General features: G+C 44.6%; 2 protein-coding genes across 4 annotated transcripts; one reads left to right on the plus strand and one right to left on the minus strand.

Moving 5' to 3' along the window:
* The first annotated feature begins 3,712 nt into the window (after window positions 1–3,712).
* On the plus strand, window positions 3,713–6,187 carry mlana (melan-A). The gene is made up of 5 exons (XM_055875151.1): window positions 3,713–3,871; window positions 4,325–4,413; window positions 4,658–4,754; window positions 5,055–5,156; window positions 5,963–6,187. The coding sequence occupies exons 2-5, from the start codon at window positions 4,349–4,351 to the stop codon at window positions 6,029–6,031; spliced, it is 333 nt and encodes a 110-aa protein (XP_055731126.1). The 5' UTR covers window positions 3,713–3,871; window positions 4,325–4,348; the 3' UTR covers window positions 6,032–6,187.
* Window positions 6,188–6,811: 624 nt separating this feature from the next.
* Window positions 6,812–20,296, minus strand: LOC129818864 (uncharacterized protein KIAA2026-like). 3 transcript variants are annotated; one of them, XM_055875149.1, is made up of 8 exons: window positions 18,357–20,296; window positions 16,835–17,035; window positions 12,643–14,231; window positions 12,409–12,464; window positions 12,160–12,258; window positions 11,773–11,888; window positions 11,493–11,671; window positions 6,812–11,169 (listed from the first exon to the last, which is right to left on the minus strand). In XM_055875149.1, the coding sequence occupies exons 1-8, from the start codon at window positions 19,043–19,045 to the stop codon at window positions 7,664–7,666; spliced, it is 6,435 nt and encodes a 2,144-aa protein (XP_055731124.1). In that variant the 5' UTR covers window positions 19,046–20,296; the 3' UTR covers window positions 6,812–7,663. The 3 variants fall into 3 exon arrangements, with proteins under 3 accessions (XP_055731124.1, XP_055731125.1, XP_055731123.1); XM_055875150.1 differs by having other exon boundaries at window positions 12,169–12,258; window positions 12,409–12,467; XM_055875148.1 differs by having other exon boundaries at window positions 12,409–12,467.
* Between the last annotated feature and the right edge of the window lie 4,133 nt (window positions 20,297–24,429).

The following is a 24,429-nucleotide window of genomic DNA, read 5'->3' on the forward strand; positions in this document are numbered from 1 at the left end:
ATTTATTATTTAACCAGGTAGGCTAGTTGAGAACAAGTTCTCATTTACAACTGCGACCTGGCCAAGATAAAGCAAAGCAGTGCGACACAAACAACAACACAAATTACACATGGAAAAAACAAACATACAGTCAATAATACAATAGAAAAAGTCTATATACTGTGTGTGCAAATGAGGTAGGATAAGGGAGGTAAGGCAAGAAATTGGCCAGAGTGGCGAAATAATTACGATATAGCAATTAAACACTGGAGTGATAGATGTGCAGAAGATGAGTGTGCAAGTAGAGATACTGGGGTGCAAAGGAGCAAAATAAATAACAGTATGGGGATGAGGTAGTTGGATGGGCTATTTACAGATGGGCTATGTACAGATGCAGTGATCTGTGAGCTGCTGACAGCTGGTGCTTAAAGTTAGTGAGGGAGATATGAGTCTCCAGCTTCAGTGATTTTTGCAGTTCGTTCCAGTCATTGGCAGCAGAGAACTGGAAGGAAAGGCGGCCAAAGGATAAATTGGCTTTGGGGGTGACCAGTGAAATATACCTGCTGGAGCGCGTGCTACGGGTGGGTGCTGCTATGGTGACCAGTGAGCTGAGATAAGGCGGGGCTTTACCTAGCAAAGACTTATAAATGACCTGGAGACTTTGGGTTTGGCGACGAATATGAAGCGAGGGCCAGCCAACGAGAGTATGCAGGTCGCAGTGGTGAGTAGTATATGGGGCTTTGGTGACAAAACAGATGGCACTGTGATAGACTGCATCCAATTTGCTGAGTAGAGTGTTGGAGGCTATTTTGTAAATTAAATCGCCGAAGTCAAGGATCGGTAGGATAGTCAGTTTTACGAGGGTATGTTTGGCAGCATGAGTGAATGAAGGAGGCTTTGTTGCGAAATAGGAAACCGATTTATAGATTTAATTTTGGATTGGAGATGCTTAATGTGAGTCTGGAAGGAGAGCTTACAGTCTAACCAGACACCTATGTATTTGTAGTTGTCCACATATTCTAAGTCAGAACCGTCTAGAGTAGTGATGCGGGAGGTGTGGGCAGCGATCGATTGACGAGCATGCATTTAGTTTTACTTGCATTTAAGAGCAGTTGGAGGCCACGGAAGGAGAGTTGTATGACATTGAAGCTCGTCTGGAGGTTAGTTAACACAGTGTCCAAAGAAGGGCCAGAAGCATACAGAATGGTGTCGTCTGCATAGAGGTGGATCAGAGAATCACCAGCAGCAAGAGCGACATCATTGATGTATATAGTGAAAAGTCGGCCCGAGAACTGAACCCTGTGGCACCCCCATAGAGACTGCCAGAGGACAACAGGCCCTCCAATTTGACACACTGAACTCTGTCTGAGTAGTTGGTGAACCAGGCGAGACAGTCATTTGAGAAACCAAGGCTGTTGAGTCTGCCAATAAGAATGTGGTGATTGACAGAGTCGAAAGCCTTGGCCAGGTCGATGAATACAGCTGCACAGTACCTTAACAATCAGCATTAAGTACTAGCAGGTGAGAGCATTCACAGCCAACAGTTCATACAAGCTCCAGCTAGCCGTTTTTACAATACTGTATGAAACACAATCATTTTGACATATCCTATTGTCTAATGGATACTCTATGGCAAACAATTATTATTGGCTTTAAATGTTTCAACATTTCTGCTTCATGTCTGTTTTTTCCAACAACAACAAAAATGTGGTTTATGACTCAAGTAGTTACCTTATTTGGTATGTGTTTGTTAATTCAGCAAAAAAAGAAACGTCCCTTTTCCAGGACGCTGTCTTTCAAAGATAATTCGTAAAAAATCCAAATAACTTCACAGATCTTCATTGTAAAGGGTTTAAACACTGTTTCCCATGCTTGTTCAATGAACCATAAACAATGAATGAACATGCACCTGTGGAACGGTCGTTAAGACACTAAAAGCTTACAGACGGTAGGCAATTAAGGTCACATATATGAAAACTTAGGACACTATAGAGGCCTTTCTACTGACTCTGAAAAACACAAAAAGAAAGATGCCCAGGGTCCCTGCTCATCTGTGTGAACGTGCCTTAGGCATGCTGCAAGGAGGCATGAGGACTGCAGATGTGGCCAGGTCAATAAATTGCAATGTCCGTACTGTGAGACGCCTAAGACAGCGCTACAGGGAGACAGGACGGACAGCTGATCGTCCTCGCAGTGGCAGACCACGTGTAACAACACCTGCACAGGATCGGTACATCCAAACATCACACCTGCGGGACAGGTACAGGATGGCAACAACAACTGCCCGAGTTACACTAGGAATGCACAATCCCTCCATCAGTGCTCAGACTGTCTGCAATAGGCAGAGAGAAGCTGGATTGAGGGTTTGTAGGACTGCTGTAAGGCAGGTCCTAACCAGACATCACCGGCAACAACGTCGCCTATGGGCACAAACCCACCGCCTCTGGACCAGACAGGACTGGCAAAAAGTGCTCTTCACTGACGAGTCGCGGTTGTGTCTCACCAGGGGTGATGGTCGGATATGCGTTTATCGTCAAAGGAATGAGCGTTACACTGAGGCCTGTACTCTGGAGCGGGATCGATTTTGGAGGTGGAGGGTCCGTCATGGTCTGGGCCGGTGTGTCACAGCATCATCGGACTGAGCTTGTTGTCATTGCATGCAATCTCAACGCTCTGCGTTACAGGGAAGACATCCTCCTCCCTCATGTGGTACCCTTCCTGCAGGCTCATCCTGACATGACCCTGCAGCATGACAGTGCCACCAGCCATACTGCTCGTTCTGTGCTTGATTTCCTGCAAGACAAGAATGTCAGTGTTCTGCCATGGCCAGCAAAGAGCCCGGATCTCACTACTTTTGGGACCTGTTGGATCGGAGGGTGAGGGCTAGGGCCATTCCCCCCAGAAATGTCCGGGAACTTGCAGGTGCCTTGGTGGAAGAGTGGGGTAACATCTCACAGCAAGAACTGTCAAATCTGGTGCAGTCCATGTGGAGGAGATGCACTGCAGTACTTAATGCAGCTGGTGGCCACACCAGATACTGACTGTTACCTTTGATTTTAACCTCCCCTTTGGTACACATTATTCAATTTCTGTTAGTCTGTGGAAGTTGTTCAGTTTATGTCTCAGTTGTTGAATCTTGTTATGTTCATACAAATATATACACATGTTAAGTTTGCTGAAAATAAACGCAGTTGACAGTGAGAGGACGTTTCTTTTTTTGCTGAGTTTACGTTCTGTTGCAGTGCTCATTGCAGTGGTTTACAACTTTATTTGACTATAATCTTATTCACAGGAATTCTAATAGGTTAGGTTAGAATTACAAAGCAATATTTTGGTATTATTTTAGTGATTCATTTGGTCATCATCATTTTTGGTGACTTGTACAGGGAAATGTTCAATATATCAATAGTGTGCAATAAAGGTAGGCTACATAAAGTTATTATTATGAACAGAAATTAAAAATAAATGTACTCAAATGATACTATGAATTATATTCAATATTTTAATCCTTGATGTATTACTTATATATAAGAATAGGAATAAGTGTTTATGAAGTTTCCCTTATTAATGTGAATAAGGAAGCGTGTTGAGCGCGAGCGCCATGTCAGACAGAAAGAGTCAGCAGATAAAGTTTCCATAATTGAGTCCATAATATAAATTGTGTTCTGGCTCCAGGACCGGAGGGGTTTCACGCCCATTAGTCCAGGTCAATGGCTTTAAGTATGAGCTGTAGAACTCGTGACGGTCATGAGAATTCCTTTCCTTGCTCACAGCTCTAACCTTTTCTCAAGTCAGAGATTTAAGCAAAGAAGAGTGAGACAGAGCTTTCGGGAAAGCGCTGGGAAGCAATTTAGAAGGACCGGACCCTTCACAATCTAATTATCTACTTTAGGTAATTTTTTCGACCAAAACACAGACCATTGATGGACAGGTCCATTCAGTTTTCTTTTGAACTAAGAAAAAAGTATTTTAAATTATTACATTTTCAAAATTATCAATTTATTTCAATATTGATAGAAGCGTAGGCTATACAATGTTGATCAAGTTTCAGATTTTCTGTTAGTTATGGTACAGGCTACATATTGCTGGTGCGATGAAATAACATTATTCATAGCCTTACAGAAAATATTATAGGATATAAAATGTAAATATCTTCTGATTTGTTGATATGTTGCTTTGGAATTTAGCCTAAATTCAATTTGTAGCTACGTATTTTAGCGGCAAAATGTTCAATATACTTGACCAGTGGATTAGCCTATATAGTTTAGCCTGTTATTGATGTTGAAATAAACGCGTAATAACGGTTTCCTACCGTCTATAACGGTAATTGCGTCATGTTCCTCAGGTGTAAAAGTCTGGATGGAAAGAGATGCCTCGCGGTGACTTCAACGTTCATTTTGCAAGCAGAGGAGGACAGCATTTCAGGGCCGAAGAGTTCGTGGATTTTATTGACTCGAACTAAAAAAAAAAAAACATGAATTAAATTGATGTTTTCTGATCATTTATATTATTTGTAGAATTACACTGGTAGTTAGAACTGTGTAGAATATAGGCCTAATAGACATTCAGAAAACTTCATTCGATTTGTTATGCCATCTTATATCTTAAAATTGATCCATTGGTGAAGACAGTATTATTCATTTATTCATAATACTATATTTTGTTTGGTGCTCCACAGGGCAGCTGGCATAGCTCTGTTGGTTGTAGTTCTCGCAGCCCTTCTCATCGTCGGATGCTGGTATTTCAAGAGGAGAAGCGGGTACAAAATGATCAGGGTAAGAATTGTCCAAGCTGCACCTGCCTTGCATGACAAAGGGTGCATATCTCTATAGTATAAAATGGCATCATCTTCTCCCCTCTCTTCTTCACTTCATGTAATGATCTAAAGAGAATAGGCCTAAAATAGGTGAAAGCAATAGGAATATACAGTATATGTATCTTTCACATGTCCAGGTCTTTCACAGATCTATAGGAGATGGAATAGTGGCAATAGGTAATCGGTTGCTGTCCAACAGGGTTTATTCCTCCTGTTCCCCTTACTAATGTTGCTGTTTTCTCCTGTTTTCTACCCACAGAGCCCAAGATCAGGGTCCCTGCCAGGATTCAGTAGAGGACAGTTCAGCGAGGGGAGAGCTGCAGCAGAAAACAAGATGGGCCTCAGTGAGCTCCGACCTGTGGTAAGAGACTCAGACTGGATGTACTGGGATGTCAATGGTCAGAACTTTCTTTTAAAGAGTATTTGATGTTTTATCGAATGGAGTTGTCCTCTATTGCTGCGTTTACACAGGCAGGCCAATTCAGATATTTTTCCACTAATTGGGAAAAGGATCAGAATTGGGCTTTCTGTGTAAACCCAGCTGCAGGTTTAAATCTGTATACAAAGACAGAAGTGAAGAGAGAGTTTCTGTTTATGCGTAGTGGTGGAACCAGGATTCGATCACATGCTGCAGACATGGGCAGTTATGCGCTGGAAGGCAATAGTGTGACCAACCCATGGCCATGATCATTCTCTCATCATAGCATACTGCATTCATTCGACTATACACAACAACACAACCTTGAAGGAAGGCCCTATAGTTCAAATCTCCATGACTTTTCCTGAAATTAAAGGGTTCTTTGTGGAATAAGGGGCACATGAGCTGCCTGGTGCAATATGGCTGCTGGTGGTGCAGCCAGAGATTATGTCTCCAGACGTCAGGAGGGGATTACGATCTGGAATTCATAGGGCCCCAAGGGCATATTTCGACATAAGGGCTTTTCACAAGACCGAGCCGAACCAAGCTGTACTGAGCTGACCTACGCATCCATCGTCATTGCAGCAATCATTACGAAAAGGACGATGTGAAAAGAAAATATCCAAGCCAGCAGTTTGGTTCGTGTCGGTACAATACTGTGGAAAGGGAAATAGTATTTCAATTATCAGAGGGGTTTATCCTGGTTGTTTCCTAAATGGTGTGTGTATTTTTGTATTGATGTGTTTCAGCTTCCCAATGCCCCTCCTGCCTATGAGAAGATCTCATCCGGACCCCTACCTCCTCCCTACTCGCCCTAATAACAACAGTCCTCTGTGGGATAACCAAAAAAAGATGAAACGTCACATGTTATTTCATTAAACACATGATCAAACTTGTGAAGAACAAATTATTGCACTCTATTTACTATCACAAGTTTATAGAAGTATTTTTCAATGGTTTTTTTTGGGGGGGGGGGGGGGGGGGGGGGCGACACTGTAGTTTCATGTTAATGTGCTGACCTTTTCGCTCCACAAGCTTTCATGAATGCTGCTCAAAGAACAAGACTTTTTATCAATCCCTGTATATCTAAACATAACATATATTGTACTTCGGAAATTGTTTGTTCATTTCGAGAATAACCTAGCTTCTGCCGAGTCCCCAACAACCGGATGTTCCGGTTTTCAGGAGAAATGGAAAGCGAGCTTGTGACGCAACTTCCCCTTTTGGACGTTTACAAGGCGACGCTCCATCTTAACTCCTCCTCCACATTTACTGGATTGGTTGAACAGTGCAGAATAGAACCTCCCCGGACAATATTTTTTCTTCTCGTCAAGACCAGTATGTAGGGGGGGATCTAGTTTCAGGTGTTTCTTTTATGCCTGCTACGTTACATTAGTGATAACCAAATGTGTAGCAGCAATTGAGAATTCCTCTGAAGTTAAATGACAACAGCTTACCTGCTTGATTGTTGGCTTATATATTTCAACATGTACGTATGAGGATTTGGAAATTATACATTTCAATAAAGAACTTAAAAAAAAAAAAAAAACACCATTGAGTTTACCAAGAGCCTAATTCACATGAACACCACAAATCTCTTATGGAGGACAGTTGCACCATTTATTTCCATGCAGAAATGTCCACAGTTATCCAATGACAATGTACCCACTAAATATTTTGAGAAATCTATGATAGGAAAAATAAATAAATATAACATCCAAAATGTTTTATATTGGCTCCGACAAATCATTTAGAAGTTGGACTTCAATCATGTAAAATGCTATTTTTTCCCCCAAATAGTTGCTGGAAATAGAAGAGAACCAATGTAATTACATTTGGACACTGACCTGCCTCTTGAGTAGGCAACACACATCTGAAGAACCTACTACAATAGGTCTGAGGGAAAGTCCTAAGAGTCTGGGAGACAGAATAAAACAAGGGTTGTTCCAATCTAAGGAATTAAATGGATATCATTTCAGAATTATATTCAATGTCAATGAAAAGTATTACCATCACATTCAAATCCATTTGCTCTACCCTGCAATCCTAGCAATCTACAACATATTTATTACTGGCCTTGAAAAGGTTTTTAAAAAACTAAAAATGTCCAAATTCACATTTAAACTTTGTGAGAAGGCAACCCCAAAATGCTGTTAGCTTAAAGAAATAGAAAACCATCACAAATACATTTCCACCTACATTTCTTGAGCAAACTGAGCCAACTATAGAGCTTATCTAGCATCGCTTAAAACACACTCAGGTATGCAAAGTAAGAATGCAGCTCAACCAGGCAGTTTCTCAACCAACCCCCCCCCCCCGCCTTCTACCAAAAACCATTCTAGAATGTTCTAAAGCGGTCCAGAACACAAAGTTAGCTGGAATATGTGTCTGCTTCATCACAGACACTGGTACTGGCTTTCAATCGCAGTCTTTCATTTGATAGGGCCACTTCACTCAGCCTGTGTAGGCATGAAGGGATTGGCAGTATTTGCGCTAGGCAACGGCACTCTCCCAGTGGAGTTAGGAGTAACAATCAACGCAGCCAAAGACTTGTTAGCCATCTCTGGCAGGCCTGTGATGGTGGTAGGGCCTCTAGCCACATTTAAAACAGCACCACCAGGACTCACTAGTAGCTTGGTGGTGCGGCTGTTTGTTTGCACTGCTGATGCAGGCGCCTGTAAAGGCTGCAAAGGGGGCTTGCCCAACCCCAGTATTTGCTGCTGCTGAGGATTGGATAAAACAGTGGGCATGCGGATGGTCTCTGCCGACATCACCGTCCTGATAGGTTGTGCTGGTGCCATGATTATAGTGCAGTTGGATGGAGGCACAGTTGCCACAGGAGACGCCTGTTTGCTACTGAAAGCACTCCTGATGGATGGTGTGGTTGCCACGGGTAGAGTCCGCATCCTGGAGACAGTGCTCCCTACTGGGCGAACAGCTACCGCCGGCAGCACCTGTGTTCTGGACCTGGAGACCACTCCCATAGGTTGCATGAATGACATTAGCTGCTGTGCTTTGAGTGGTGTGTTGACACCAAGTGCTGTGTGCAAAGGGAGCTGTTTTGATGGGCTCTGTGCAAGTCCTGCCATTTGAGCTGCGCTGGGACTTCCTGGCAGGGAAGAGAGTGAGAAGCCGCCCATCCCTTCGGGTTGAGATAAATGTGGAGCTGCAACCACATGAGTGTGTATGGTGGCCGGAGCAGGGAGCCAGTGTGAAACCTGTGGAGAACTGTTGGTGGTGGTGCTGGTGGGCGATAGTGAGGCTCGAACAGCCACCATCTGGCGAGGGACAGTGAAAGAGACAGGGATAGAGGGTCCAACTTTCACAGTGGATGGTGCTGCCAGGGTTGGGGATCTAAGTGCTGCTTGTTGAGGCCGGTGTGTCCCGGGTGGTCTGGCCATTCTGGGGCTTTGTGCAGGTAGGGCTAGCCCAGGTAACATTGGCCCTTGTGGTACACCGGTGGTTGGGATCGCTCCCCTGGGACTAGGAGCTACCACAGGCACTGCAGGGCTGGAGATTATGAGGACATGCTGACCAGGCCCAAGGCCTTCAGGAGGAACAACAAAACGGGTGTTGTTGAGGAGAATCTGCGTGCCGCCTGCAAGAGCAGCAGTGGTGTTGATGACAATCTTTTGTTGCAAAGTGGTGGTGGTGGTGCTGGAGACAGGATTGGTATTACCAGCTGGCTGTACTGGAGAGGACAGATGAGTGGATATAGGGGTAGTTGGAGACTGTGGAGTGCTTAGCATCTGAGCAGGTGTGGCGACACCGACAGAGTACTGAGACTGAGAAACCTGCGCCGGGGATGTGAGGGGGGATGTTTTGACAGGGCTTAGCGGTGTAGTGACTGACACAGGTGTGTTGCTGGAGATCAAACCTCTGATTTTAGAAGACCCTGGCTGCCCAGCTACCTTGATTCGATTGGGGATCACAGAGGATGAAGGGATGCCTTGTAGTTGAGATCCAGTCAGCAGTGTGGAGGACGGCAAATGTGCAGTGCTAGTGACAATATGAGACGAAAGGTCCGACTTTGAGGCAGATACAAATGTGTTTTTTAAAGTAGATTGTGCGAGTGCACTAACTGGCCTGCAAAGGTTTGCCTGCTGTGGTAGCCTTATCTGAGAACCTGGTAGCAGATTGATGCTCTGGACCTTATTCAAAGCTCCGAAGTTCGCGCTGCCAATAGCTCGACCAAGGTTGAGTCCGATCTTCATCGCTTCGGTGGGTATCGACATGGTCGGGGATTGTGTGGTGGGTCCAGACACTGATGATGCCGGTTTTGGATGACCGGTAGATGGTGATTGGCTGATAAACATGAAACTTTGACCTGGAAGAGCAGAGGGAGCCGTGGTGGAAGTGACTTTGGTTGCAGCCACAGACGTGATGTTCGAGGAGGGAGAGACCAGGATGAACTTTGTGAATGGGGGGGACCTACCCTTGTCATCTGGACCTACCCTTTTCAGAACAGGTTTGTTGACACACTGGACCAGAGACGTCTGGGCGGCACCTGCTGGTTTACCAGGTACAGTGACAATGCTTTTAAGTAGCTGTGCGTTAACAGCAAGTGTAGATGAGACAGTGCAGCCCTGGTTTACAGCGACGGTAACATCAGAACTCGCCGTCTGACTTGTGGCCATTGGAATGCCAGCAGTGATCGGAGACTGGCGTGTAGTTGTTGAACTTGTGACAGTTGAAGACCGTAACAGTGAAGGTCCTGATCGCGACTGGGCTACAGGTGAGCTGGTGACTACAGGGACTGTAGTGGCAGCAGGTGGAAACGTCTTGGACACGAGGAAGGCTTTGAATTGTGGAGAGATGGTGATGACAGGCCTGGCACGTATCGAACCAGATGTACTCTGGTCAGATGACTGCACCTTGACAACGCCAGTGTTGCCCCCCCTAGTGGTGACTAGAATGGACTGCGAGTCCCTGATGCACACAGTCTTCAGCTCTTGTTTGCGGTCCGGAGGTTTACTGGGATCAGTAGACGCTGCACTGGTGGGGTTGGATCTATTTGGTATAACAATTTGGGGAGTGCTACTTGCTTTGCAACAAGGGAGTTGGACAACCTTGTAACCTGGAGTTAGAGATGTCTGCAACCTAGGAGAGATGGTAGGAGAGGGTGTTAGGCTCCGGTTGTCATGACGTTGAGGCATGGTGAATCCAGAGCTTTGTGACAGTGGGGTGGACTCTTTGGAGGCTGGGACCTGGAGAGTCCTTAGTTGCTGGGGGAGACTTTTATCCTCCGACTTTTGAATGAGCAAGTTCGATGGCAGGATGACCACTCGTTGCATTATCTTATTCCCTGTTTTCTGGTCCAGGATTGGCTGTACTTTGATTTTCACAGGGCTCCCATCTTTCCTGACCAGACCCATGCCCTCAGGTATCTTGTATACAACCTGTATGGGGCTCTTTGGTATGGGCGTGGCATGGACCGTCTGTGAGTGTTTAGATGTTGGTGTTGTGGGTTGTGGTAGGTGTCGTGAGCTTTGTGGTAAAGAAGGTTGAAGTTTGGTAGCTTGCATGGAAGAAGCACAGTCCTTGCTTTGTGCCTGACCAACATGGCTGATAACACCTGTACCAGGCTGATGATGAATTAAGGTCACTTTATTCCCTACACTCTTAGCCAGCAGGGTATGTAGTTGAACAGGCTTGTAGGCCCTTTGGAAACCAGCCATAGGTGTTACAACAACTGGGCTCGTCTCTCCAGCCTGCTGTGTTGCTGAATTTGCTTCCCTGGGTCGGTTTTCCATTTCTGATCCTTCAGGAGAAGGTGTCATCTCGTTACTGCCAATCCTGCCTCTCTTAATGAGACTTGGGGCCTCGTCTATACCGCTGTGCAGGCGCTTAAAGCCCCGAGTGGAAGGTCTATGCTCATTCAAGGTCAACATCTCTTGTCTGGTTACCACGGTGAAGCTGCCTCTCAATGCCTCTGCACTAAGCTGCACCGAGTCCTCTGCACAAAAAAAATAAAGTACAATGTATTAATTCTAAAATGCCCTGACAATTTTTATTATGTGGTTTCAATGCATATTTATTCATTTAACTAGATAAATGATTAAGAACACATTCTCTATTACAGTAACGACCTAACCAAGAGGGTGCAGGTAGTATATGCTGCTTCTGCGATTTATTATTCAATTGTACCAACAAATAAATGTATTTTTGTTTTTATTGTCGGAACTAGAAGCACAAGCATTTCGCTACTCGCATTAACATCTGCTAACCATGTGTATGTGACAAATAAAATTTGATTTGATTTGATAAAGCACCATTTACCTCCTGTCCACAGAATTCTCTGAACTGCCTGGTCCTGCTGTTGCTGTTCCTCCTCTTCAGTCAGTCTAGTGTTGTCACCTGCGCTTCTGTCCACGTCCTCTGCCACCCACTCCTCTCTGACAAAGTTGTCATAGTCAGGGTGCTTTTTGAAGTCATCATAATCCTTTTTTAAACGTAGCCTGTGGGGACAGATGACGTAACAGGCATCGAGGAGTCAGTTCTGCGTTTTGCCGGACACAGCTTGTGGTTAACATAACTGCCTTCAGGCAAGCTGCCTTACCTGTTCCTATGGAAAGCCTTGACCAGTTTGGGTTCCCATGGGGAGAGCTCGTTGAGCAGTCTTATGAGAGTGATGTGCAAATCTTTCACTGCTTCTCTCCTGAAATACCACCTTTCCTGTAAAACCATTCAAACACACATGACGTCGAGAATAAACAAACCCAATGCTTTGAAAGCATTAACCACTGTATTTCGTATTCCCCCTCTTATTCTCGATGTCGTATACTCCCATAGTAGACAAGCTATAGAAATGTGTTCCCTCCATCATTCATTTGTGAGATTGTAACGATGTAATCCATCCATACTGTGTAAAAGTTGTTTCGGTATATAATGTTTTTTTGACACAGTACAGTCAAACCAAAATACCAAAAATGAAATATTTTATTACTTTACTAACAGATCTCTTTTTGGTGCTCTCCAGCTCATCCAGCTCATCCTCCGTCCTATTGATGAGTTCCCTCAGCTCCTCTAGACTGGTGCACACCAACTGGATTAAGAGCGTAGAGAGTCAGATGGGGAAGAGGAGGAGAAAGACAAATCAGCATGCATGGATTTAAATCGCATATTAATTCCTATTCCGTATTTTGCATTAAAACAATACAACAGCAAAAAACTTGTGAAAAACTGTGGGCCTTACCCTAAATCCATGTTCAACTGGGAGTTGAGGTTTCTTCTTTGAAGACAGCTTTTTTCCTGCTGAGAAAGAAGATTATTTTACTGGGTAATTAAGACATCAATCAGCCAAAGCGTTTGAATTCATTTAAAACAAACAGTCTCTTGACGGGTTTTTACATAATTTGGCCAAACAACTGCAAAAGCTTGATGTAGGAAGACAGGATTAGCATGCAAAGCAGAAAGTTATTTTACACACTCATTTTGCGTTTTTTTCTCTTGTCCTTTTTCTTGATGTTGGTAGCAGCTCTCTGGAGGGTGGATTTAGCTGCTTTGGCCTTGCAGAGTCGGGTCCTGTCTGGTCTGCGCTGTCCACCTGTTGCACGTACCTCCCTCTTTTTTTGCCTTTTCTTTTTCTTGGCCCGAATCCTGTCCATCTTATCCTCTGTCAAGTTCATCTTGCGGGGGTGGCCACCCTCAGAAGCTGAGGTTGTTGATGCCTTGTTCTTGGCACAACGGCAGCGATGATTGTCCTCTGACTTTGCCCCCATTTTGGAGACACATCTTGGACATGGCCTCAGCCCCTCAGTGAGTTTGTCCCCGTCGACTTTAACGTCAGTCTGTCTCATTGGTACAGCCACACTAGGCCTACCTGTTATCTCACCGGGGCCAGCAGGGGACTTCTCCGTATAGCTGTGTTCCCGCACACTGAGACGCTTCTCACATGACTCTGAGGATGACCCAGAGGAGGATGAGTCCGATCCCTCTTGCTGTTTCACCTGGAGTCTATCGGGCATATATTCCACTTCCTGTGGCTTTTTCATCACACACCCTCTGCCCACAAAGTCCTTGATATGTGAGGAGGGAGTAGAAGAGCCAGTGTGTCTGTTCTGTTTAGGCTTATAGCCCTCCTTATCGCCATCCTCTACAGAAACATCCTCATCCTCCTCCTTCATTCCCCACGTGTGAAACTGCCCACCCCTGCTTGTGCCCCAATTCTCCCCTTTAATCCTACCACCACTCATTCTGTCAAAACTAGGTTTCTCCTCATAGTCCTCCGTCTCCATGGAAACCAGATGCTCAGAGTCCTTCTGCTCGTCCGACTCCTCTGATATTCCCTCATCAGGCTCCACCCGCCTGACCCAGACAGCTGGAAAGGGGAAGTCAGGGGGCATGCTGGCACTCTGGCAGTAGATACGCAGGTCCGCCCCGCAGAAGTGCGGGAAGTGGATATAGGCGTTCTCATTCCCGTCATAGCCCAGGATGGACTCGCGGCACTCGTGGATGGGCTGGCCCAGCACAGCGTCCTGCACATCCTTCTGGGTCTCATACACGTTGTCACACAGGCCTTTGAGCAGCCACACACGCTGAATGAAGGGTAAGAGATGGAAGGGGTTCTCCTCCAGGGGGCTAACCTCCCCGGCCGTCCTGAAGAACTGATGGGAGAGGCCGAGCTGCTCAGCCATCCAACCCTGATCCTCCGCCGTACCCATAGCATAGTACCAGCCCTGCACCCTCTGACGCAGCTCGGACTCCCAGCGGCGGTATGTGAGGGCTGGGCGGCGGTGGACCGTCCCTCTCCTCTGGGGCGGGCAGAGAAGTGAACTCATGATCTTGGAGAGGAAGATGCTGCAGCGAGGCATGAGGAGGCACCGCTCCAGCTCAAAGAACACTATCTCTGGGAGGTTGAGAGCTGCCTGGGCCAGGCAGAGGAAGTGGCCGATGGCAGGCAGTTCCCACAAGGTTTTCACGGGATTCTGGGCCACCTGGGAGAGAAGACTGCGCTCCCACTCCTCTACATCCTTGGCTGAGGTTTCCTCCGCCTCCTTCTTCTCCAGCTCCCGCTGCCTAAAATCAGAAATGAAGGATGAGTTGATGGAGGGGTCATTCCATTTGATATCAATCGCTTTCTGACTGCACCACTTTTGATTTGAACAAAACGTTCTATACAATAGTTTGACAACCCTGTTCGTAAGCTTTCAAATTATATCAAACTCAATCTTGTTTTTTTTTCTTCCAGTGAAGACAGATGTTTCATGGTAGGGTATGCAAAATGGACCAACTTTGAGCATCTGTATCTCCTAAATGTTTTGGCATTCAGGTCCAAAAAGCTACTTTCTGACCACTTCTACCATTTAAGTTGACATTTGATGGTGGGTGGACCGGCAGCCATCTTTGTGGTAGTAATTGGACTTTAAAATGTTAACTCAATAAAAATGTCAATTATGTGCCAGCTAAATTACAGGTGGTATGAAGGGATATGCCCATTTATATTTCTATGGTTGAAATGACACCCACCCTGCATTCACCAGTATGCTGTCTCAAAATAGGGTCTAAATTACAACATGTGAAAATTAAAGTTCACTTTTCAAGAAATTATCAAATAATCTGGCATCTGTGTTTGTAAGCTTTTAAATGACACCGTTTATACACTGCTCAAAAAAATAAAGGGAACACTTAAACAACACAATGTAACTCCAAGTCAATCACACTTTTGTGTAATCAAACTGTCCACTTAGGAAGCAACACTGATTGACAATAAATGTCACATGCTGTTGTGCAAATGGAATAGACAAAAGGTGGAAATTATAGGCAATTAGCAAGACACCCCCCAAAACAGGAGTGATTCTGCAGGTGGTGACCACAGACCACTTCTCAGTTCCTATGCTTCCTGGCTGATGTTTTGGTCACTTTTGAATTCTGGCGGTGCTTTCACTCTAGTGGTAGCATGAGACGGAGTCTACAACCCACACAAGTGGCTCAGGTAGTGCAGCTCATCCAGGATGGCACATCAATGCGAGCTGTGGCAAGAAGGTTTGCTGTGTCTGTCAGCGTAGTGTCCAGAGCATGGAGGCTCTACCAGGAGACAGGCCAGTACATCAGGAGACGTGGAGGAGGCCGTAGGAGGGCAACAACCCAGCAGCAGGACCGCTACCCCCGCCTTTGTGCAAGGAGGAGCACTGCCAGAGCCCTGCAAAATGACCTCCAGCAGGCCACAAATGTGCATGTGTCTGCTCAAACGGTCAGAAACAGACTCCATGAGGGTGGTATGAGGGCCCGACGTCCACAGGTGGGGGTTGTGCTTACAGCCCAACACCGTGCAGGACGTTTGGCATTTGCCAGAGAACACCAAGATTGGCAAATTCGCCACTGGCGCCCTGTGCTCTTCACAGATGAAACAGGTTCACACTGAGCACATGAGCACGTGACAGACGTGACAGAGTCTGGAGACGCCATGGAGAACGTTCTGCTGCCTGCAACATCCTCCAGCATGACCGGTTTGGCGCTGGGTCAGTCATGGCGTGGGGTGGCATTTCTTTGGGGGGCCGCACAGCCCTCCATGTGCTCGCCAGAGGTAGCCTGACTGCCATTAGGTACCGAGATGAGATCCTCAGACCCCTTGTGAGACCATATGCTGACACATGCACATTTGTGGCCTGCTGGAGGTCATTTTGCAGGGCTCTGGCAGTGCCCCTCCTTGCACAAAGGCGGAGGTAGCGGTCCTGCTGCTGGGTTGTTGCCCTCCTACGGCCTCCTCCACGTCTCCTGATGTACTGGCCTGTCTCCTGGTAGCGCCTGCATGCTCTGGACACTACGCTGACAGACACAGCAAACCTTTTTGCCACAGTTCGCATTGATGTGCCATCCTGGATGAACTGCACTACCTGAGCCACTTGTGTGGGTTGTAGACTCCGTCTCATGCTACCACTAGAGTGAAAGCACCGCCAGCATTCAAAAGTGACCAAAACATCAGCCAGGAAGCATAGGAACTGAGAAGTGGTGTGTGGTCACCACCTGCAGAACCATTCCTTTTTTGGGGGTGTCTTACTAATTGCCTATAATTTCCACCTTTTGTCTATTCCATTTGCACAACAGCATGTGAAATTTATTGTCAATCAGTGTTGCTTCCTAAGTGGACAGTTTGATTACACAGAAGTGTGATTGACTTGGAGTTACATTGTGTTGTTTAAGTGTTCCCTTTATTTTTTTGAGCAGTGTATTTCCCAGTGATGAAGACGTGGATGTCTCAATGGTAGGATATGCAAAATGGATCAACTTTGAGCACCTCGATCTCCTAAATGTTTTGGCATTCAGGTCCAAAAATGTACTTTCCGACCACTTCTACCATGGGCTAATATGTATGGACGTTTTTTAAATCAAAAGGAGTGTGGTCAAAAAGTTTTTGAAATCAAATGGAACTACTAAAAACTGAGTCTAACAATCACAGTCACATCTTTTGATATAGTCATACACAGAATTAGAATGAAATATTATAAAACTTGTTTTTGTAATCCTGTATGTTTAGTGTCATTGGATTAAGTAGTCTATGGAATTTGTTTGTTTTTATTCTGACCATGGAGGGAATCGGGACATAGAAAACCCAACATCTGCCTGGCCTGGCCAGGCCTTAGCCTCAGGCACTGGAGCATTACATTTCATCCATATCTTACCTCTTCTCTTCCTTGGCTTTCTGCTGCTCCTCCAGCCTGAGTGCCTGGATCATGATGGACTCATTTCCCCCCACTGTTATAGTTGCCAGGCTGCGAGGCACGGACCTCCGTCTGGTTGAGGTGCCCACAGGCCCCCTCTCATCCTCGGTCCCGAAACGACCCTTGGAGGTCACCGCCAGAGTGGTCTTCTCTCGCAGCGTCCTGGTTGGGTAGGTTGTTACAAACAGAGCATCATAGGGTTAGGGTCTCAGTAGTTTCATGGGTCATGGATCAAACAAACACTACTGATGTCAAAGGTTAAATTATGTAATAAAATACGTCTTTTGTTGTTTTGTTACTACTATAGCAGGAAATCATTATCATTGAATGTGTGTTAAGTGTGAATTAACGTAGCCTGTGTACAATATGTACGCTTTGTAATGAATGTACACCATTTTTTTTTTAAAGTTTGGGGTCACTTTGAAATGTCCTTGTTTTTGAAAGAAAAGCAATTTTTTTTTGTCCATTTAAAATAACATCAAATTGATCAGAAATACAGTGTAGACATTGTTAATGTTGTCAATGACTATTATAGCTGGAAACGGCAGATTTTTGTTATGGAATATCTACAGTTGAAGTTTGAAGTTTACATACACCTTAGCCAAATACATTTAAACTCAATTTTTCACAATTCCTGACATTTAATCCTAGTAAAAATTCCCTGACTTAGGTCAGTTAGGATCACCACTTTATTTTAAGAATGTGAAATGTCAGAATAATAGTAGAGAGAATGATTTATTTCAGCTTTTACTTATTTCATCACATTCCCAGTGGGAATGGTGTTTTGCGGGTACTATTTAATGAAGCTGCTAGTTGAGGACTTGAGGCGTCTAGACACACTAATGTACTTGTCCTCTTGCTCAGTTGTGTACCAGGGCCTCCCAGTCTTTCTATTCTGGTTTAAGCCAGTTTGCGTTGTTCTGTGAAGGGAGTCATACACAGCGTTGTCCCAGATCTTCAGTTTCTTGGCAATTTCTTGCATGGAATAGCCTTCATTTCTCAGAACAAGAATAGACTGACGAGTTTAAGGAAAAAGTTATTTGTTTCTGGCCATTTTGAGCCTGTAATCAAACCCACAAATGCTGATGCTCCAGATACTCAACTAGTCTAAAGAAGGCCAGTTTTATTGATTATTTAATCAGAACAACAGTTTTCAGCTGTGCTAACATAATTGATAAAGAGTTTTCTAATGATCAATTAGCCTTTTAAAAGATAAACTTGGATTAGCTAACACAACGTGCCATTGGAACACAGGAGTGGTTGCTGATAATGGGCCTCTGTAGACTTTCCATAAGAAATCTGCCGTTTCCGGCTACAATAGTCATTTACAACATTAACAATGTCTACACTGTATTTCTGATCAATTTTATGTTATTTTAATTGACTTTTTTTGTTGCTTTTCTTTAACAAAAACAAGGGCATTTCTAAGTGAGCCCAAACTTTTGAACGGTAGTGTATGTATGCAAGGCTTGCACTTTCTTACCTTGACAGCAGTGTCAACTTCTGCTCAAGCATAATTTCCAATTTCTGCGCCTGTTTAGAAATCCAGTGGTCGACCCCATGGTGCCTGTAGCAGTTCTCTAACATCAGCCTTAAGTCTGCCACAAACTCTGTGATGGTTTCATACTCCCGGCTAACAAACTTCTCCTCCATCCTTCTGAAACACATGGACTGCTTAAGTTGACCCTCGGCCCTGTCAGTGTGGTCCTTGAAGCCGATGGGGTGCAAGAATGGAGTCGTAATGCCTTTGTGCTTTTCCTGGAGAAACCCGTGAAATATCCTATAGGCCTGCTGTAACTCGTAGCTAAGGTCTTCAACTCTAACTGCGGTAGGTATGTAGACCTCAGGTAATGACAGATCGTCTGAGATTTCAGGCACCCCATGTCTTAGTGCAAAATCATTGGTAGAACTACCGTGGGAAAGAACATTTACATTCTCCAGGGAGGTTCCGTTGCTGAGTCCTTCAGTGACTAGCCTGCTGCATTGAGTGCTGTGCCACTTTGAGTCTGATGATGATACAAGGTGAACCTTCTGCTGCTGAGATCCTGAACACAGTTCATTCCGACAGTCTTGGTTGAGAGAAAAAAAAAGACTGTGGTGGTTGTCCCTTTTGTCTGACATGTCGTTTTGTGGGACCTTGGATGGGTTGCAGGTTTCAGTTTGCACTTTCATGTTGCTGGCAGCCCTGCATTTCAATAGGACGTAGCTAGCTAACCAACTGATTAAAACTGTCCCACTTTTATTGGGTAACCTTGCTAGCTAGCTGACCGCAGCAGTAGCATAACGTTAGTACGCTTAGTTGCCATCTTTGAAAAGCAGCTCGCACAATTGGTAGTGGATATTATCTCCTGACAATTACATTAGGGTCACATACATAACTTGGCGACCTAGTCCTTCCTTGTTTGACTCTTCAAAGCATTCACCGGCAATTGCAATAGAGTTGACAATACAGTGTCAGTGGTAACTAACTTTAAGTCAGCTAACGTAGCTGCCAGTAAGCTAGCTACCAGCTGGATACTGTAGCTAGCCAACATGCCTTAGCTAGTGCTAGCTAGCTACTAGTTGGTTAACGGGACATTCTGAGAAATGTTATGTTGACGTTAATTTGATAACTAACATTCTTCGTTTAGTTAGTTATGTGGGGTTTATTTAGTTAACCGATCCACCACAAACTATCTAGCAAACGATTAACAGTAGCCAAGTTCACTGGCTGATAGCAAGCAAGCAGTAAGCATGATAGCTAAACAAAGTGTAGTGTATGTCAACATTTGCTAACGTTAACTAGCTATTGGTCTTCTTTTTCTTAGTTTGGTACGTTATGATGGGACCGGTAGTCTACAGAATGGAGAAATATATCTTAACTTACAAGGCCAATACAGTAGCTACCCCAACAATCTGCGACTTCAGTTCGCCTCCAATACAAGCTACTACAGTAGTAGCCAAATTGTTAGCTAGCCGGCGTTGGCTGTCTCCTCTATCCGAGCTCATTGTTTCCAATCAAAGGCCTGCGTCTGTACTGTCCGCAGCAGCGTTAGCAGCTGAAAATACTGTGATTTACAGGAAAGTTAGGCAACACAGCAATGAATCCTTGCTATGATGAGCCAACGAAACAAGCTTAGTAAGATAGATAAGAGCGATTCAGCCAGAAAAAGCTTGCTATGTAGCTGGTAGCTAGCCAACGTTAGTGGGTTAGCTAACGATTAATGTAAATTAACTTGAACATTTCTAAAACAAAATTAAACTAGCCAATGACAAAGTAGCTTCATAACTGTAGCGATTTTGCTATCTCAGTCAACTAAACGGTCTACAAAGTTAAGTAGCTAGCGGTTCAGTAACACTAGAGTCGAGAGGCTATGCTATCAAAATATTCCCCGAACGTTGTTTCTTCGCAACCTCCTCAGTGCGTGCACCCTGACGTAGTCGCGTGTCACATAATTTAATTGGGTTTAAAATATATATATTTTTATTTGGGTTTCATAACGTAGATATGACTTTTATTTGCATCGGGCAATATAAGGACGATGTCAATGTTAACAGAATTCTTCAGAACGACAGATTGCTACCTTATCAGCTCGGGGATTCGATCCAGCAATCTTCCGGTTACTGGCCCAACACTCTAACCACTAGGCTACCTGCCTCCCCTTGACTGGAGAGTAGTTTGGTAGATAACGCTCACTACACTTCTCACCTATCCTGTTAAAATTTGTTTCAGAGTTTTTTTTAAATCAACAGAGGAAAAGCATGACAGTGTTTCCATGTGCAATTCACGTGAGGCTGATGGCAAATTGACCAATAATTAAGAAGATTCAGTGGGGTCAGTCAAGCTTCATCAGTTCATAGCGGTTGACATATGCACCCTGGAGCCTCATTTAACAAAAGTGCGTGTGCATAAAAAATTACAACCTTTGCGTGCGCCAGTTTTCCTGCAAAGCTTGGTATGTATGAAATCAAACCAAGCTTTATTTATACAGCACATTTCAGACATGGAATGGAACGCAATGTGCTTTACAGGAAAAAACGATGAAAATAAAAGCTGAAATATTTACTACACAACAAACATAAGATAAAAAACAAAAGAAAAAAGCAAACTGAACAACTAAAAAACAACCTAAGGAAAAGCAAAAAAATATGTGTTTTGAGATCTCTCTTAAATATGTCCACAGTTTCGACCACACTCAGGTTCTCTGGCAGGCTATTCCAAAGGCTGGGGGAATACTAACTAAAGGCTGCCTCTCCATGCCTCTTCGTCCTAGGCTTTTGGATAGTTAAAAGGCCAGTGCCAGGGGACCTGAGGGACCTACCCTACTGGGTACATAACTTAAAAGCCTGTCTGACATGTATTGGGGTGCACAAGTGTGGATGATTTAAAAACCAATAGAATAATCTTTAAATTAATTCTAAAACTCACATGCAGCCAGTGCAGAGACCTGGTGTAATGTGTGCTCTCCGTCTGGACTTGGTCAGTACCCGTGCTGCAGCATTCTGTATGTTTAGCAGTTGACCAATGGCTTACTTGGGAAGACCAGACAGGAGAGCATTACAGTAGTCAAGCCTGCTTCTAATAAAAGCATGGATGAGTCTCTCTGTATCAGCCTGAGAGAGAAAAGGCTGTAACTTGGAAATGTTCCTCAGGTGGTAAACTATTTTGATCACATTCCTAATGTGTGATTCGAAATTTTGTTCAGAATCTAAAATAACACCTAGGCTTTTTACCTGGTGTTTTATCTTTATTGCCCGTGAATTAAAATGTGCGGCAAGATTCTCTCTCTGTTGCTTTGGCTCCAACAATAAGTATCTCGTTCTTGTCTTGATTTAGCTGGAGGAAGTTGGGAGCCATCCAGGTATTTAAATCAAGAATACAGTCTAATTTATTTGTGGAGCTAAAATCCTCTGATGAAACAGAAATGTACAGTTGTGTATCGCCTGCGTAGCAGTGAAAATCAATGGTGTGCTTTCTCATAATGCTACCACGGGGTAACATATATATAAACTGAACAGTACCAGACCCAAAATCGAACCTTGTGGAACTCCACATGTGATATGCATTTTCTCTGAGTTATGGTCACCAAGAGTGACAAACTCTCTCAACTGGATAGATAGGTCCTAAACCAATTTAGAACTGAACAGGAGAGACCTAAAAATTGAATAATCTAGATTACTTTTCTTCAGAAGGGGTTCCACCATAGCAGTTTTAGTACAGTGGGGGAAATGCCTGTGAACAGGGAGTGATTAACAATAACTTGTACTTCTTCAGATATGCAATTAAAAACTGTTTTGAAAAATGTGGTGAGGAAAGTATCGAGAAGGCAGGTAGAAGGCTTCAATTGTGATATCACTTTCCTGAGCATGTCTGTGTCAACCAGGGAAAATAAATCCGTAGTGCCTTAGCATGGTAGACTACGGCACATACCATCAAATTTCTCATCAGGTCTCGGTTGACTGATACCCAGCCTAATGTTTGTTATCTTATCTCTGAAATATGCCGCAAACTCATCACATTTATATGTGGCGTCAAGTTCACATAGGTTTGCGGAGGTAGGATTTATCAGGCCACAATGTTCGAGAAGAGCACTCTCGAATTATTCTGATTAATCGTGATCAAATTGGCATTTCTAAATGTTTTGTTATATATGCCAAGTTGCTATCTCAGAATATCATAATGGACCAGCAACTTTGACTTTCTCCACTTATCACCGTTGAACTGACTGGAAAGTATGGGTATTTCCACGCAAATCTCAGACCATGCGTATGCACAGCTTTTAGTGGTTGGTCAACTGTATTGCAAGCAAAGATTGGAGTTTGATGCACAGGAATTATCAAATCAAATCAAATTTTATTTGTCACATACACATGGTTAGCAGATGTTAATGCGAGTGTAGCGAAATGCTTGTGCTTCTAGTTCCGACAATGCAGTAATAACCAACAAGTAATCTAACCTAACAATTCCACAACTACTACCTTATACACACAAGTGTAAAGGGATAAAGAATATGTACATAAAGATATATGAATGAGTGATGGTACAGAACGGCATAGGCAAGATGCAGTAGATGGTATAGAGTACAGTCTATACATATGAGATGAGTAATGTAGGGTATATAAACATAAAGTGGCATAGTTTAAAGTGGCTAGTGATACATGTATTACATAAAGATGTCAAGATGCAGTAGATGATATAGAGTACAGTATATACATATGAGATGAGTAATGTAGGGTATGTAAACATTATATTAAGTGGCATTGTTTAAAGTGCCTAGTGATACATTTTACATCATTTCCATCAATTCCCATTATTAAAGTGGCTGGAGTTGAGTCAGTATGTTGGCAGCGGCCACTAAATGTTAGTGGTGGCTGTTTAACAGTCTGATGGCCTTGAGATAGAAGCTGTTTTTCAGTCTCTCGGTCCCTGCTTTGATGCACCTGTACTAACCTCGCCTTCTGGATGATAGCGGGGTGAACAGGCAGTGGCTCGGGTGGTTGTTGTCCTTGATGATCTTTAGGGCCTTCCTGTGACATCGGGTGGTGTTGGTGTCCTGGAGGGCAGGTAGTTTGCCGCCGGTGATGCGTTGTGCAGACCTCACTACCCTCTGGAGAGCCTTACGGTTGTGGGCGGAGCAGTTGCCGTACCAGGCGGTGATACAGCCCGACAGGATGCTCTCGATTGTGCATCTGTAGAAGTTTGTGAGTGCTTTTGGTGACAAGCCAAATTTCTTCAGCCTCCTGAGGTTGAGCGCCTTCTTCACAACGCTGTCTGTGTGGGTGGACCATTTCAGTTTGTCCGTGATGTGTACGCTGAGGAACTTAAAACTTTCCACCTACTCCACTACTGTCCCGTCGATGTGGATAGGGGGGTGCTCCCTCTGCTGTTTCCTGAAGTCCACAATCATCTCCTTTGTTTTGTTGACGTTGAGTGTGAGGTTATTTTCCTGACACCACACTCCGAGGGCCCTCACGTCCTCCCTGCAGGCCGTCTCGTCGTTGTTGGTAATCAAGCCTACCACTGTAGTGTCGTCCGCAAACTTGATGATTGAGTTGGAGGCGTGCATGGCCATGCAGTCGTGGGTGAACAGGGAGTACAAGAGAGGGCTCAGAACGCACCCTTGTGGGGCCCCAGTGTTGAGGATCAGCGGGTTGGAGATGTTGTTACCTACCCTCACCACCTGGGGGCGGCCCGTCAGGAAGTCCGGGACCCAGTTGCACAGGGCGGGGTCGAGACCCAGGGTCTCGAGCTTGATGACGAGTTTGGAGGGTACTATGGTGTTAAATGCTGAGCTTTAGTCGATGAACAGCATTCTCACATAGGTATTCCTCTTGTCCAGATGGGTTAGGGCAGTGTGCAGTGTGGTTGCGATTGCGTCGTCTGTGGACCTATTAGGTCGGTAAGCAAATCGGAGTGGGTCTAGGGTGTCAGGTAGGGTGGAGGTGATATGGTCCTTGACTAGTCTCTCAAAGCACTTCATGATGACAGAAGTGAGTGTTATGGGGCGGTAGTCGTTTAGCTCAGTTACATTAGCTTTCTTGGGAACAGGAACAATGGTGGCCCTCTTGAAGCATGT

This window comes from Salvelinus fontinalis, chromosome 21, assembly GCF_029448725.1.
Source record: "Salvelinus fontinalis isolate EN_2023a chromosome 21, ASM2944872v1, whole genome shotgun sequence".
Lineage (NCBI taxonomy): Eukaryota > Metazoa > Chordata > Actinopteri > Salmoniformes > Salmonidae > Salvelinus > Salvelinus fontinalis.